At 55.4% G+C, this 15,545-nt stretch overlaps 2 protein-coding genes across 11 annotated transcripts in view; one reads left to right on the top strand and one right to left on the bottom strand.

The window, feature by feature from the left end:
* Nucleotides 1-1,815: 1,815 nt before the first annotated feature.
* On the top strand, nucleotides 1,816-3,895 carry MYOG (myogenin). Its single transcript, XM_021686585.1, has 3 exons — nucleotides 1,816-2,323; nucleotides 3,092-3,173; nucleotides 3,774-3,895. The coding sequence occupies exons 1-3, from the start codon at nucleotides 1,853-1,855 to the stop codon at nucleotides 3,893-3,895; spliced, it is 675 nt and encodes a 224-aa protein (XP_021542260.1). The 5' UTR covers nucleotides 1,816-1,852.
* A 7,806-nt stretch (nucleotides 3,896-11,701) lies between these two features.
* The window catches only part of PPFIA4 (PTPRF interacting protein alpha 4), a 35,417-nt gene continuing 31,573 nt past the window's right edge, over nucleotides 11,702-15,545 (bottom strand). For 6 of the 10 annotated variants that reach the window (XM_044916332.1, XM_044916330.1, XM_044916326.1 and 3 more), the window contains 2 exons: nucleotides 12,247-12,421; nucleotides 11,702-11,751 (listed from right to left, as the gene is read on the bottom strand). In XM_044916332.1, coding sequence (XP_044772267.1) covers nucleotides 11,702-11,751; nucleotides 12,247-12,421 — 225 coding nt within the window. Of the gene's footprint in view, nucleotides 11,752-12,042; nucleotides 12,102-12,246; nucleotides 12,422-15,545 lie in introns of those variants that run through there. The other 4 variants (XM_044916333.1, XM_044916331.1, XM_044916329.1 and 1 more) reach the window with 1 other exon arrangement.

The raw sequence follows: 15,545 nt of genomic DNA on the forward strand, positions 1-15,545 counted from the left end.
AGCAGGGTTGAGAATCCAGAGCACCCCCTGCTGCCACACTGGGAAGGCCAAGAACCCAATGAAGACCTCACTGCTTCCCTCAACATGCTTGGGGTTTTTTTATTGCCCAGCTGCGACCCTTCCTCATCTCTGGTCCCTAGCCCAAACAGACACCAGCACTTTCCTGGCTCCTCACCATAAACCATGAGCGGCAAGAAAGCCGGCTCCTTCAAGCTCCATATGGGTCTCACCAGCCCTGAGAAGTCCTCTCTGAGTCCCCAGCACCATTCCTCCTCCTCTTATTGCCACCGGTTGGAACTTACAACATCAATCTCAAATGTCAAGTGGAGGAGGGATCAGACTTAATCCACAGGACCCTAGAGAAAAAACGGGACCAAAGGATTTTGGGGGAGCACATCACAGTCCAAAATCCAGAAGGCCTCCCTGTGGCCAGAGCTGCACATCAGTGGAACGGGCTGCCCTGTGAGGTCAGCAGCAGCTGGACAGTGGCCACCCGTGAAGGGGATTCAGGCATCATGGGTTGGGGGGAACTAGGTGACCACTGGGGTCTACTAATGGTCAGGTCCTTGAGGGCAGAGACCCTGCCTGGGGCATCCCTGTAACTCTTCAGCCCTAGGGCTGAGCTTGTTCACTGCTGGTCTCTCAGGCCAGGCCACAGTCTTGGGAGCATTGGTCCTCTCAGACCCCAAACCCTCTGCTGAGAGGTGACCATGGACTGAGAAGCCTGAAGATGTAGTAGTCCTTCCTCCCACCGACATTTGAGACCTACATGCTGCGTGTAAAACTGATGGCTTAGACGAGAAGATGCAGAACCACCACACCAGGTGGTCAAGGAGAGGCGAGATTCAAAGTGAGTCTGGAGGGCTCTGCTTTCTCTCCCTCCCACCCCACCCACAGTAAGCAGCCAGGAAAAGCTGGGTGCCCAGATGGGACAGTAAACAGAGTTGAAGAGGCAACACAGAAGGATGGATAAATGATCCAGAGGGAGAGAGGGAGGAGACAGAGGATTTAATAGATCCTGACCTTGCTCCTGCGGGGAAGGTGGCGAGGGGTAGCCTGTAAGTCCTCATTCTTGCTCTGCCCCGACCAGCTGTGTCAAAGGGAAAACTTCTGACCCCTGCCAAAAGGACCAAAAAATTCTTCTTGCCTCAATTTCCCCTGTTACAGAAGACCTATGGGACCTAAGATGTCCAGGCTGCTTTGGAAACCCAGAAGTCCAGGTTCCTTCTCACCCTGGACACTGAGCCCCCAAACACGCCCCGAATTTGAAGTGGTCTCATGCTTCTGATGGATGGATGCTGGTTAAGTGCTGTCAGGAGGCAGGGGGATGGACACATTGACTTCTTCAGTCCCCTTCCAGCCTGAACCCTGCCCTTCCTTGTTCCCTCCCCTCGGCTCCCCCCCCCCCCCCTGCCACTTCTTTGGGACTAGCAAGGGGAAAGCAGGCAGGCCGCCTGGCTAGGAGTAATTGAAAGGAGCAGATGAGAGGAGAATGTGTGTCCTCCCCCACCTTCCCTGCCCCATGGGGGCTGCTGAGAAATGAAAACTAATCAAATTACACCGACGGCCTCCCTCCCCGTGCACAGGAGCCAGCCCAGGCTGGGGCAGGCAGGCTGGGGGGGGGGGTGGGGGGCTGGGGGGCTGGGGGGAGAGGGAAGGGAATCACATCTAATCCACTGTAAACGTCTTGATGTGCAGCAACAGCTTAGGGGGGGCTCAGGTTTCTGCGGCATTGGCTATATTTATCTCTGGTTCCATGCCAGCAGGGAGGGTTTAAATGGCACCCAGCAGTTGGCGTGAGGGGCTGCAGGAGCTTGGGGGCCAGTGGCAGGAACAAGGCTTTTCCGACCCCATGGAGCTCTATGAGACATCCCCCTACTTCTACCAGGAACCCCACTTCTATGACGGGGAGAACTACCTTCCCGTCCACCTCCAGGCCTTCGAGCCGCCAGGCTACGAGCGGACTGAGCTCAGCCTGAGCCCCGAGGCCCGAGGGCCCCTCGAGGACAAGGGGCTAGGGACCCCCGAGCACTGCCTGGGCCAGTGCCTGCCGTGGGCGTGCAAGGTGTGTAAGAGGAAGTCAGTGTCAGTGGACCGGCGGCGTGCGGCCACACTAAGGGAGAAGCGCAGGCTCAAGAAGGTGAATGAGGCCTTCGAGGCCCTGAAGAGGAGCACCCTGCTCAACCCCAACCAGCGGCTGCCCAAGGTGGAGATCCTGCGCAGCGCCATCCAGTACATCGAGCGCCTGCAGGCCCTGCTCAGCTCCCTCAACCAGGAAGAGCGGGACCTCCGCTACCGAGGCGGGGGCGGGCCCCAGCCAGGGGTAAGTGGCTGTCCCACCCAGGTGCCCCAGGGGGAGGGGCACAGGAGGCACCTGGACGGCCTGGGGACCCCAGCGTGGGGCTCGGTCAGAGAGTTGGAGTAGGTGGCAGGTGGGATCTTACAGGGGCCACAGGACCCCCTCCTTTGTCAGAGCTGGGCTGTCCGGTTGACCTCCCGTGTCCCTTTGTCCTTTCAGGCCAAGCTAAAGGCAGTGGGGAGAAGCAGATGTGGAGGGGGGTGGCAGAGGACCGAAGGAGGGATCCAAGAGCAAGTCCAGAGTCAGCCTGGGTGGGAGTGAGAATTAATCCCAGCACCTGGGGATGGGGCCTGAAAGTGGCCAAGTGCCGCTTTGTATCCCCCGCCCCACACCATCCTGTGTATGTGGCTGAGCAGAGAGAACACCTACCCAGTGTCTCTCCCAGAGCTCCAGCCAGCCTGCACCTGCTTCCTTCACCCTTATCCTCCACCCTTATCCTAGGGTCAGGAAAACCAGGGACCCCTTGATCCTGGGTGTCCTGCCAGGACAGAATCACCACCCAGCATGGAGGACAGGAAAGGCCTGGAAGCAGGGGCTCCTGTGGCCAGGCGGGGGCATGAAGGTTGCTGATTGTGAAGATCCTGAGGCTGGGGGTGCCCTGGGCTGGAGGGCTGCAGCTTATGTGCCACCCTCCAACCTCACAATGGGAGCTCTTGCTCATTGGAACTGGACAGAGAGACACCACCAAAAATGGCCTGTGCTCTGACCTTGGGCCTTCACCCTGTCTTGCAGGTGCCCAGTGAATGCAGCTCCCACAGCGCCTCCTGCAGTCCAGAGTGGGGCAGCACACTGGAGTTTGGCCCCAACACAGGGGGTAAGTGAGACCCTCACCCTCAGAACTTTGGCTCAACCCCATCAGCCTGTCTCTGGGCCCAGTTGCCTCCTTTCACCTTAATTCTGCTCCAGCCCTCTTCCTTTGGTCTCTCCAGGGAACTGCTGAACCCGGGGCCCCAAATGGTGGGCCGCAAGGCCCTATGCCTCCTCGAGACCTTGACCAGCTAAGGATCAGTCTAGGCCTCCTACAAGCTCCCCAGCCCATGCCTGGGGCCTGACCTTCTCCCTGGAGAGGAGAATGTCTCTGCCCCAGGGGTCCCTGGGAATTGCTGAGTCAGTGCAGCGCGACTGGGCCAGCAAAGGGCAGTTCCAGTCTCCAGGATATGCCGTCCTGGCTCCACCTCGGAGTAGCTGCTTTCAAATTCTAACCCAACTAGGGGAGTTCAGAGAGGAGGCACACGCGTTCAATGTGCACAGGCATGGCACTGGGAAAGGCATGGGCTGGGGAGTAGGATTCTTGAGTTTTGTTCACCTATCTGTCCGGGAAAACCTGTGGCAGCCCCAAAGAGCTCACTCCCTGTCCTGGGTCTTGAAACCCCCTTCGCCACCCAGGTAACATCCTCCCCCCTTCTCCTTACAGATCACCTGCTCACGGCTGACCCTACGGATGCTCACAACCTGCACTCTCTCACCTCCATTGTGGACAGCATCACAGTGGAAGATGTCTCTGTGGCCTTTCCCGATGAAACCATACCTAACTGAGACCATCTGCCAGGCCGGGTGTCCGTGGGACCCCCACGCTGGCCACAGATGCCACCACCTCGGCAGCATGGGCTTCCTAAGCCAGGCTGTCCTGATGCCGGAAAGCCAGCCCTGGGGCTGCCAAATGCCAGACTAGCCCCTTCCTCCTCCATATAAGGGTAACTCGCCACCCAGAGAGGGAATGGATGCTCTCATTTAGCTGACTCCTTACAGCAAGGAGCATCCTGTTTCCAGGGAGATAAAGCAGGGGACCAGAGTGCCCCTCGCGTGGGCCCCGTCAGGGGGGCAAACTCAGGAGCTTCCCTTTGTTCATAACGCAGCCAATTCCACCCCCTCAAGAGAAACAGTCTGAGACCTGAAGACCGTGTCCTGAGCAGGACGGGCTGTGTACATGTCCTGTTCTTGTCTCTTCCCGATGCCAGTGGCTGGGCTGGGCCTGCCCTGAATCGAGGGAGAAGAAAGGGAGAGGAACAATCCTCTGTTCCCAAGTCCCTGGGGGGCCAAGCTTTTGCAGTGAATCCTGGGAACCTTCCAGTGGTTTTATGTTTTGTGTTGTTTGTAAAGCTGCCATCTGACCAAGGTCTCCTGTGCACCAGTTGCCAGGGACAGGCAGGGAGGGGGGCAGGGGCTCTCGGGGTGATTTCTTTTCTTAACTAAGCATTGTGTGGTTTTGACATTGTTTTGTAATTTTTTTTTTTTTTTGCTAACTTATTTGGATTTCTTTTTTAAAAAATGAATAAAGACTGGGTGCTAGAAGAGCGTCTGTGATGATGTGGAGGGAGGGGGTGGCCGCCGCTCCTGCCCCTCCCCCTCGGTGGTGCAGACAACCCCCTCAGGTGCCTCCTAAGGACTGGACCTGGTAGGGTTCCAAAAGCAGCTCCAAAAGACAGCTGAGCAGCTATCTTGCTGGTGGTCACCAGGTGCTGGGAGCCCTGCTCTTTTTACCACCATGAAGGAAGCTGGGTGTGGTCCACCGGCTGGGTGAAGACCAGATCCACAAACACCTCGAGATCCAGAGGAAAGCCTGGCCAGCATTCTGTGGCACGCTTCCTTACTCATGGACACTGCAACAGTCTATGTGCTCCGTCTTAAATCCCAAGAGGTCCAGTCCCTTCCAACTAATGAACATGCTCTCTGGCCAGCACTCATCCCACCACCAGCAGGCGGGGTTGTAGAGTGGGAATTTGTGGGTTTCCCCTCCCTAATCCCTGCCTCTCCTCTGGTGTGACATTACCAGGGGCCCTGCAGGAAAGTGGGAGGTGAATAAATCAGCGTGATTGAGGTCAGACACTGTGATTCCCTGCAGGCCAACCAGCATGTCCCCCTTGCCACACCCTTCCATCTCTCCAGGCTGAAGGGGATCCTGGCCCCCTGTCCACAGTTCAGAGGATGAAGGCAGTTCTGCTGGGGGCAGAGGGAGGGCCTCACAAAGAACAATCAAAGGAAGAGAAGCTGGGGTTCTCTTCATGGGATGCTGTATCTTCCAACTACTGGCTGAAGGGAGAAGGTGGGTGGAAAATTGAGAAGATTCTGGACATAAATTACATAAGGACTAGCTGGGGAGATAGCAGGAGCTAGAATTTGAATGGACCATGAACATCTACTAAAAATTTTATTAACTCCAACTGCTTTAGGCTGAATTTGTCTGATTTCTTGCAAATTACAAGTTTCAGAATCATTACAGAAGTCTGGGGATTCGGAACGTGATACATTCTAGCCCCCACCCAATTCTTCCGGGCCCCTGTTGGGGACTTTGCCCAGTTTAACCTTCCAGGCTCTGGGACCCATTCTGCACTTGCTCTGGGCTTAGCGGGACCATCTCTCCCATATCTGCCCTCCAGACTTGCTCCTGAAGAGGGCTGTCAACTCCCCACTCCCAGAAACTCTGCCTAAGGAAGAGAAGGAGGAAGCCCCAGAGTAGGCTCACAGACCAAGGTGAGGGTGCAGAAGGGAGCAGCCCCCCGCCCCAGGGCCTATTTGTCTCCAACAACCAGTCAGGTTTAGGCCCATTGGGAGTCACAGACTGGCTTCATCTGCCCTATCTGTGGGGTTTTCTTCTTGAGTCTGTGTCCCTGTGTTTACAATCTCACCTTCTTGGAAGGGCCGGAGAGGAATACCTATGTCATTTGCATGACTCTTAGCTCCCCCTGACTCACTGCCCTTGGAGATGAGGAGATCCCCACAAGCCTGGGTGCAACACCTTGGCTCTCAAGTCTACATTCACTCCCTTACTATCCACTAAAAACACTAAACTACACATTCAAAGCGGGGGAGGGGTCTGCTCCCCTCAAGTTCATTTCCTCTGTCCCTGGTGCCTCCCAAGCTCCTAGGTGGATACAATTCCACCACCTTCAGTTGCCCTGCTTCTCACTGGGGAGATAGGGGCAGTAAAGGACAAGCGTACTCGTCTCTACTACACAGCTGATAGGCTCTGGAGTGGCTGACATATTTTCTAAGTTTATTCTTCTTCACTCATCACGTCAATTGGAAACTGAGGTTCATATTCCTAACCTGGTTAGAATGAACAGTCCTCAGTAATGGCCATCAGGGTCAACTGTTCCTGATCATTGTCAGGGGTGGCCATTGTCTACCTATTTCTTCTTTGGTCTTTAAGTCCTTAAGCTTCCCACCAGAGCGACAAGCTGCTGGGATCTCAAAGGTATGAACAGCAAACTTTGCCAAATGGAAGCCCAACCTCACCCATTATTTGCACAGAATAAACGACTGTCATCAAAGCACTGAGCCTTTCCTAAAATAAATACTTAGCCTTCACAATTAAATTACAGATAAGACTCCAATTAATGAATAATGAGTGGTAGTTCTTTAGGGAAATTAGCTTAAATCCGGTCTCCAGTGGAAGTACCTGCAATAAATCAAACCGGGTTAATCAAATGTTACCCAATAATGGACTTCAGGGAATCCTCTAGAACGTAAAGATAAGAATTACTGGGAATTGGCATCCCGGTTGTCAGTGTGTAAATAGGAACTTCTTAGAGTGTTTAGCTAATTAGCGTGAACTGCAGAATGCTTCCAGTACTATTTGTTGCTTCAAGTACCATTGGTTGCTTAGGTATCCAACTTCTCAAGGTCATCTATCTGGTCAACTGGAAAACGATTTCAGTGCTGCCGGTATAGTAGCTGGTAGGATCACCTGGAGAGGGAGGTGGAGGGGGACAATGGAAGGTGAGAGGAGAGGAGCCCCCTCAAATCAGGTATCTGTTGCATGGATAGAACCCTATCACCAACATGTCACATCCCTTGGACTTGTCTGACTTCCTGGCTTCTGGGCTCCAGGCTGGAGCTGAGGTGCCTGGTGGTGCACCAAAGCTCAAGAAGGACTGAAGGTTCCAGGTTCGGCTGGAGTCTTGGCTAAGGACCCATAGGCCAGGCCTGGGTGGGAACCCCAAATCTCCACCCCATGGCAATTCTGGCTGTGCCTCTCCTCCCAGCCACAGGCAACCACCAGACACAGACTCTGCCTCTCACTCTGCCTGGAACATTCCTAAGGGAGGCAAAGGAAAGTGCTCTAGAGAAGAAATCTGGAATCTTCTTTCTTTTCTACAAACGCTGACAGAAACATGACGTTGGGGTCTCATCTCAAGTTCAGCATGTCTATAACTAAACTCCCATTTCCACGTACGCTCGCTCCTTCCACATTCCCCATCCCAGTGGATGGCAACACTGGGAAACAGTTTTCAATCCAAAAAAAAAGTTTTTCTGGATTCTTTCAGATCTCGTCCTGTAGCTAGCTGGTCGCCACGGCTGGTCAATTCTACCTCCGTGGAGTGGGTGGGAAGGGACCCCCAGAGGCTTGCAGGCACTAGGCCAGCACCTTCCCTCCTCTGTGTGCCCTTCCTGGGTCACAGGTTGCCTTGTCTTGTTCCCATCCTGTCACCTGTGCCCATGGACCCTGCCACCCTGTGCCATCAGTGTTTGGGACAGTGGTAGCCCTGGAAAGGATTTGGTGGGGGTTTTTGTTTTTTTTTTTAATTTATTACATTTTCTATTTTATTTTTTTCATTTTGTTAAAGATCTTTTTTTTTTTTTTAAGATTTTATTTATTTTTTAGAGAGCGAGCGAGAGAGAAACAGCATGAGAGGGGAGAGGGTCAGAGGGAGAAGCAGGCTCCCCGCTGAGCCGGGAGCCTGATGTGGGACTCGATCCCAGGACCCTGGGATCCTGACCTGAGCCGAAGGCAGACGCTTAACCATCTGAGCCACCCAGGCGCCCAGGATTTGGTGTATTATGCTGCTCTCAAGGAGTCCACAATTTAGGTGAGCAGAAGAAAGGTAGTCCACAGAAGCCAAGTGCCACACTGAGTGTGGGTTTGGGAAAGGGAGCTGGGGCAGGGGGGGGCCAAGGGGCAGAGGCTTGAGCTCACTTAAAACAGAAGCAAATAAAAGAGAGAGAGAGAGAGAAGCAAGTAACATTTGGTAGGGAGTCCTGGCATTGGGTCAGAAGTTTTAACATACATATTGTAGTAAAAGGACAAGGCACTACAGTCAGAAGACTTAGCTTGGGAACCTACATCTGTCTCTCACCAGCTGTGTGGTCTGAGCCTTACAATTGCCTGTTCTGCAAAACAGCCAAGATAACACATCTCAGGGCTGTGAGGATTAAATGAGCTAATACATTGAGCACGCTTAAACGGTATCTGGCACACAATAGTTCCCAGTAAATTTTACTTTATTTAATAATAATCCTCCTAAAAACCCTCTGAGATAAGGTTGATTCATTTATTCACTCGAGTGTGTCCATCTAGGGACCCGAAGATCAATAAGACAGACCCAAGGGCCTTCCTCACAGCCCCCTGTGGGAACGGACGAGGAGAAAGACTGCCTAGCATGGTGGGGTGCCGAGTGCCAGGGAGCAAAGGGTCGTTGCTTATCTAGTTCGGCTGGGGAGGGCCTGGTCATGCCTCCCAGGTGATGCTCCAAGTGGGTCTGGAAGGTTCGTTGCTGCAAAGGGAAGGCGAGAGGCACTCGTGTTGCCTTCTGGTGATGGGGCTGAGGGACCGACATTTCTGAGTTCGGTGGACTCAGACTGGTGAATGAGGGGGCACCAGAGCCAAGTCACAGGCAGCCCGTCACGCTACACGGAGGGGGTGGGCCTCTGATCGACAGGCAGAGGGGGCTGCTGCAGCATGAGCCGAGGGGTCATCTGAGCAGGGGCCGTGGAGGGGCAGTGGCCCTGGGAGCCTTGTGAAAGGCCAGGAGGAGGGCGGAGCTGGACCAGGTGAGTGGAGAGGAAGAAGAGGAAGAAATCAAGCCCAGCATCAGGGCTCCTCACTCCTTTTCCTAATTCCCTTGGCACAGGCAACCTGAACATTAGCCTTTCCAGCAATCCCATAGTTAGGTAAGTAAACAGAAGGTTCCTGACTTTATGTCTTTAAAACTCGGATGTTTACTTCCCAGAGGACTGTGGAGGAAGCTGGACAGGTCAGCTGAGCTCTAAGTTTAAAAAAAAAAAAAAAAAGACCAGAGCCATGTGTAGGCTGTCTTAAAACCAGGTTGTTTATTGATACGTACACACCCACACTCACACTCATCCACACCCGCACACCCATTCCTGATGCACTGAGCCGGTACAGTACTGAGAAGGGAACCGACAAGATACAGGAGGCTGGTGAGGGGGGTTCGGGGCACTGGCGACTCTCCAAAACTACATTGACTGTGAGGCAAGGGGGACACCAGGATAACAGCCTTCCATCACTGTATCACGAATTCTCTTGTCCGTCACCTCCCTGCAATACTCCCCAGGATGCCCTGAATAGACCCAGGTACATGGCCAACCACGACAGGGTGAAGTTGTGGAGGAGAAGCTGGGGCTGAATCTCCCACTTGGCTAGTCCATCAAAAGTCCCCGGATGCAGACAGAGGGCCTGGTGGTCCCCAACTCCACCCATCTTAGGAAACTGGGGTTTCTCCATAATCCTAATATCCATTACCCAGGGATAGGGGCCTTTTCTCTCCATCCAACTCATTTGCTGCTCAAGAACGCCTCCAGCTCCGTTCACAGCAGCCTGCTGGGCAGCGAGGGCAAGGAACAATGAGGGAGAATCAGAGCAGCTGACTGCTGTGCCCACACCCGGGGAGCCCACTCGGCCCCACCACGGGTGGACCTCTTCTCTGCTGAAAAACAGCAGAAGGCTCCAAGCCCTGGCATCTCCAAGCCCTGGCATCGCTCCATCACTCCTTCTGGCCAGGGTGCTCTGACCCACTATCCCACCTGCTAGCCGAGCCCCTGCACAGAACCCAAGTCGATCAGGTTGCAAACCAGCTGCTCAGCCACCTGTAGGATGGCTCGGCACCAGCGCTTCTCCAGGAAATCTGCTCCAGATACTCTTCCTCTCCTCTCACTGGGGTCCATCACCTCACCCTGAACTTGGGTCCCAAACACTTCCAGGCATTTTGGCAGGATGAGGAAGTGGCTAAGGAGGAGGGGTTTCTTGGGAATGACATTCCGACAAAACCGGGACCTCTATCCCTAAGCCCCAGTTGCCACCAAGCAGCTGAGGAAAGCAATTAAAATGATGGAGGGGGGGGGGGGGGGGGGGGGGGTCTCTGGAATTTCTGGAGGAGGCAGTCCCTGCACACCAAAAGAGCCCTGAACAAGGGGTGGGTGATTTAAGGGCAAGCAGGAGAGTGATGGCCTTCACCAACATTGGATTTCCTGGACCTGGGATAAGACTCACGGAAGGGGAAGCTTTATTTTCTTCCCAAGAGATCAGGGGAAGAGAGCCTCACACTACCTTTTCCCAAAACTGATTTGGAGGTCAATGTATCTTCAATCCACCCATCGTGTATATTCTTAGGGGCTGGATTACTAAAGAGGTGGGGCAGAGGAGGACAGCAGGGCAGGAATACTGGGAGCAGAGTGGGCAGTGCATGGGTAGTTCTCTTCTGCCCCAGAGCCAAGACCCCACACAACCCCCCAGCCCTGCCCCAACAGCAGCTCTACCGTACACCTTATGGCTGGGGCAGCACAGGATGCATTCCCCCTGCCTTTGGAGCTTCAGACTAACACAGGCCATTGGCTCTCCATCTAGCTGGCCGGCCTGCACCTCTCCCTGGGTGGGAGGGTTGAGAGTTTCCCCATCCTTTACCTTGGCTCAAAGCTCAGGGGGCCATTTTTCTCAGATTTTTCCCCAACTCACGTTTGGGATTCATCTTAAGCAAGGGCCTGGAATCACCACCTTAGCCTTCCTCCTCCCCCAGCCTCACCATCCTGAGAGAGAACGAAGCCTTCTGCAGCCCCCGCCCCCAGCCCCCACAGAGGTCCTGGACACAGGAGCTGCCCTTGTGGAGATGAGATGGGAAAGGCGTGATGCTGGGAGTGCCGAAACCAGATGTCAGACAGCTGGGATGTGCACAGGGACCGGAAGGCCCAAGAGCCTGAGCAAGGCAGAGTCTGAAGTGCCATTTTCTTGGAAGGGCCACCCCCAGCCCTTGGCACCATGTCCCGGTCTCTGGTGCAGGTCGCAGTCCAGACCAGGCCAGGTCCAGAAGAAGGAGGGTGAAGTCACACCCGGCCCTGGGCTACTGCTGTCCTGTCCCTTCTGCAGAATCCCAAGCATGGACAACTTGGACACCCAGCCACAGCCACAAGAGACTTACAAAGGACACACAGTGGGACTCAGGGTAGTGGGATGCCGAGGGGGTGGACGAGTATATTCTGAGATCCAGGCCAACTGGAAAGTCACCGACGAGACTAGGAGCCGTGAGAGGACGGGGAACGAGCAGGAGGGGCCAGGGCCAGCTGAGCCTGTGAAACCCAGCCGGAGGACGCTGGCCCTGGGGGCCGTGGCTAGTCCCGAAAGGCGGAGAGCATGTGTCCGTAGAGATAGTGGGAGCGAGCTGAGAGAGAGAGAGAGAGGGAGAGAGAGAGGCATTGCGCCGTGAGCGGGGAGGCGTCCCGGGGGGGCCAGGGGGTGCAGAGGAGTGAGCGCAAGCTTGCAAGCGCCAGGCGCCCCGGCAGCGGCGGAAGCGGAGCGGGGCAGGCCGGGCGGGGGGCAGCGCGCGCGAGCAGCGGCGGGCGGGGAGGGGGCCGTGCGGCGGGGGGGGCGGGGGCGTGCGGCCCGGGCCCCGCCCACTTACCCCGCACCACGGGCACACCCCCGCGAGGGCCGGGGCGGGAAGGGGGGGGGGTCAGCAGGAGTAGGTCCGAACCGTGGAGGGCTCCAGTCTCGGCGCCCCCGCCGTCCCTGCTGGGAGGAGTCGGCGGCCGCGGGAGAACACAGGGCGGCGGTTAGTGCGCGCGCTTCGGGGCCCGCCCCGCCGGCCCGCCCGCCGGCCCGGCGGCAGCGTTAGTGCAGCGGCGCCCGCAGGCCCCTCCGGCGGCCCGTCACTCACCCTCCGGCGTGATCTTCTTGGGCGGCGCGGGCGGGGGCTGCAGCGGCCCCAGGCTGGCCACGCGGAAGGCGGCCGGGAGCGTCTCCGCCGAGGCGCCGAGCAGGCCGCCGTGCGGGTCCCGCGGCCGGAAGCGCTTCCTCCAGGACGGCGCGCGCCGGAACACCTTGTCCTCGCCCTGCACGCGACACGCGGAGGCCCTCACTCCCTGCCCGCGCGAAGGGCCCTCGCGGCCGCTTCCAGGGGTGCCGCTCCCCTTTCGGGCTGAAGGAGACGCCTCCCAGGGGCCCCTGCAGGCTCCGAGACCCCCCCCGCCTCCAGGTGGGGTGGCGTCCCCGCTGGCCCGACCTGTCACCATCCTGCAGCATCCTGGAACTGTTGCCCTGCCCAGCCCCGTCATCTCAACCCGGCCTGCGGAGGCCCACTGACCTTTCAAGTATGCCCCGCCCGCCAGCCTCATGCCATGGGAAGTGGGCAGCGGCCCCCCCCCCCCCCCCCACGCCTCCTGCCTTCACTCTGGCTTCGGCCCGGTGCGCTGGAAGTGCACCCGGCCAGGAGTCGGGAGACCCGGCTGCCATTTTACTAGCTCCGTGTCCCTGGGCAAGTTAAGGGACCTCTCTGAGCTTCCATTTCTGTAAAATAGGAAGGACATTATCTGCCTTATCTCTTTCTCAGGCTGCCTATCCCTAATGGGATCGAGTGAGAGCACCTGGTGACAGTGATGGGTCAGGTGGCTGGCCAATCAGAGGCAGGCTCCTCCAAAGGCCTCTGCCATCTACCAGCTGAGTCTCCAAACTCTCTCTGCCAAAGGGCACCCAGAGCCATAACCCTACAGGATGCCCCTCTGCACAGGCTTCCCCAGCCCACCCTGAGGAGCCCACTTCCACCCTGCTTGGCAGCCATGTCTAATCTCCCCCCACCCCCAAGCCAACCCCTGTGTTCTCAGAACTGGTGCAGGCAGAGAGCTGCCAGAGGAACAAGGGACACTAGCCCACCAGTTCTTGCCTCAACAAGCCCTCCCAGCCCCAAGCCCTTGGGGTTTGCTGCTTGTGCCCTGCGGAGGCCAAATGCTCCTATCACTTCTTGGCACCATGTGCCTCTGTCCCAGCACCCACCCTAGTATCATTTTTTCATGTACTTATGAGATTAGTTCATTAAGCTCTCCCTCTCCTTCTCCCTCTACTCCCTCAACTCTCTCCCTCTCACTTTCAAATTCTGTGCTCCACAGTCCAGAGACCATGATCTTTTTTGTTCCAACCAGTGTATCCCCAGCCCCAAAGGTAGTGCCTGGGAAAATTGTACGCACTCAGTAAATATTTGTTAAATGAATGGATGGCAGCTGGCTTCCTATGCAGGCATCCCATCTGTGAGTTCATCAGGAACTTTCCTCATCACTTCTGTCCGCTCCATGATCCTGCCCTTAACCTAGCCCAGAGTGCTTTCCCTTTCTCTCTCTCTCTCCCTCCCTGCTTCCTTCCCTCTCTCTCTCTTTTCATTTCCACCTTCTGCCAACCCTAAGACTTGTGTCTGTATCGCTTGTCCCCTAAAAGATATCCTTCCTGCTCCTCTCCTCTTTTCCCTGGAGTCCGGCTCTCCATGTAGGGGGAGAATTGGATGCAACCCTCCAGGGCCTTGAAGCTAGAGAGGGGAAACTGAGAACCAGAATTGACAGAGGAAACAGTTCAAGAGACCAGCTCAAGGTTGCTGATGCTGTTAGATGGCTGGACAGGAAGCAGTCTCCCTGGATCTCTGACCTCCCCTGCACCCACCACCACCAAATCCCACCTTATTCCCAGAACCTGGCCTTCAATTTTGAGCTTCCTGCAAGAACCAGTCCTCTGCAGCCCCACACCTAGCTGCATCCCAGAAATCCCTCTGTGCTGCCAAGATGACATCATCTACTCAATAACCCCACCCCAATGTCTGAAGCCAGAGAGGCTGGGTAGCTCTACATGCTTCCGGGAGGCAGCAGGATGTGAGGGAGAGAAGAGGAATCAGATACACTTTCACTCCATCCTTGCTCTGCCATGCATCGGCGTGTGACAGTAGGGAGGTCACCTCTTTGAGCTTAGCTCCTCATCAGTCAGTCCAATGGGATAATAACCCGTCCCACATGATGAGTGTGAGCATAAAATGAGATGTCTGTCACCACTATACCCCTCTGCCTAGGCCAATGCCTGGCCCAGAGTAGGCCTTCAAAGAATATTTTTGTAAGGATGGAAGGAATAAATAGCTTTCTAATTAGAAAGCACCACACTAAGATATATAGGCATCATTTTTCCAAGCAGCATCAAAGAAAGCTAAGATCCTAGGTGTGTGGGGAATAAGAGGAGGGTTCCACGTAGCAGGGGCATTGGGAAAATTAAGATCTCTGGGAGTGGGGATAGCTGGTGGGGTCTGGCAATTTATCTCCTTAACAGGAATACACACACACACACACACACACATGTAAATTATGTGTGTGTGTAAATAACACACTCCAAATTTCAAGGTACCTCTGTGAAGAAAATACCCCTCCACAAATTCTGTGTATTCCTGAGTGTGTCCTATCTACTGAAGCAGAACAATCATTCCACAAAGGTGGACTTTAGCCCTGTTAAACCCAATGGAGAAAGACTAATTGATACGTAGGTAACACTAATGGGGTCCCAAAAAAGAGGCCCAAAAGTCTAAACAGAGGCATTGGTCGGGGCAGGGGTGTGTAGAAAGGGACGCTACACAGACCTTGGAGAGCAGAAGAAACAGATCTGATTGAAGATGGAAACATTAAAAATAAATAATCTGGGCTCTTTTTTTAACTTGTTTGGAGCCAAGGCAACCAAGCCTGACCAGATAGGCAAAGGCACGCAAGGCTGGTGATGGGAAAGTGGAGGGAGGGAGGAGGGGAGGGGGAAGAGGAGGAGGGCTGAGGAGGGGGCTGCCTCCTCAGGAGACAGGTACCTTTGGGCAGGCATCTCCAATGGGAGCATTACAGCTCAGGACACCCGGACATTTAGGACAGCCTAAACTCAGGGAAAGGCCTGACGAAACCCAGGGAAAAAGGCTGGTTTTTCACTGGCCAGGGGGGCCAGGAGAGAGAACCTTAACTTGGCTTGAAGGTAACTCAAGAGTAGAACTGGAGAGGAAACTGCACTGATAAACATCTGGACCAGCGTGTCAAACCACACGGCCGAACCAGCAAGCAGACCCTTCTTTTAAGGACCTCAGCATAACACCGAGCTCCGAACAACCACGCTCTGACAGATGGGAATCCTGAGAAGCAGGCTGGAGTCATGCTGTGCCAAGAGCACTGAGAGATGGGG

This window comes from Neomonachus schauinslandi, chromosome 6 (assembly GCF_002201575.2).
Source record: "Neomonachus schauinslandi chromosome 6, ASM220157v2, whole genome shotgun sequence".
In the NCBI taxonomy this organism is placed as follows: Eukaryota; Metazoa; Chordata; class Mammalia; order Carnivora; family Phocidae; genus Neomonachus; species Neomonachus schauinslandi.

What these genes read in the sequence shown, in the direction of transcription:
- MYOG (XM_021686585.1), top strand. Translation starts at nt 1,853, where the DNA reads ATGGAGCTCTATGAGACATCCCCCTACTTCTACCAGGAACCCCACTTC. An exon ending in GGGGCGGGCCCCAGCCAGGG is followed by an intron (nt 2,324 to 3,091) that starts GTAAGTGGCTGT and finishes CCTGTCTTGCAG; the next exon opens with GTGCCCAGTGAATGCAGCTC. An exon ending in GTTTGGCCCCAACACAGGGG is followed by an intron (nt 3,174 to 3,773) that starts GTAAGTGAGACC and finishes TTCTCCTTACAG; the next exon opens with ATCACCTGCTCACGGCTGAC.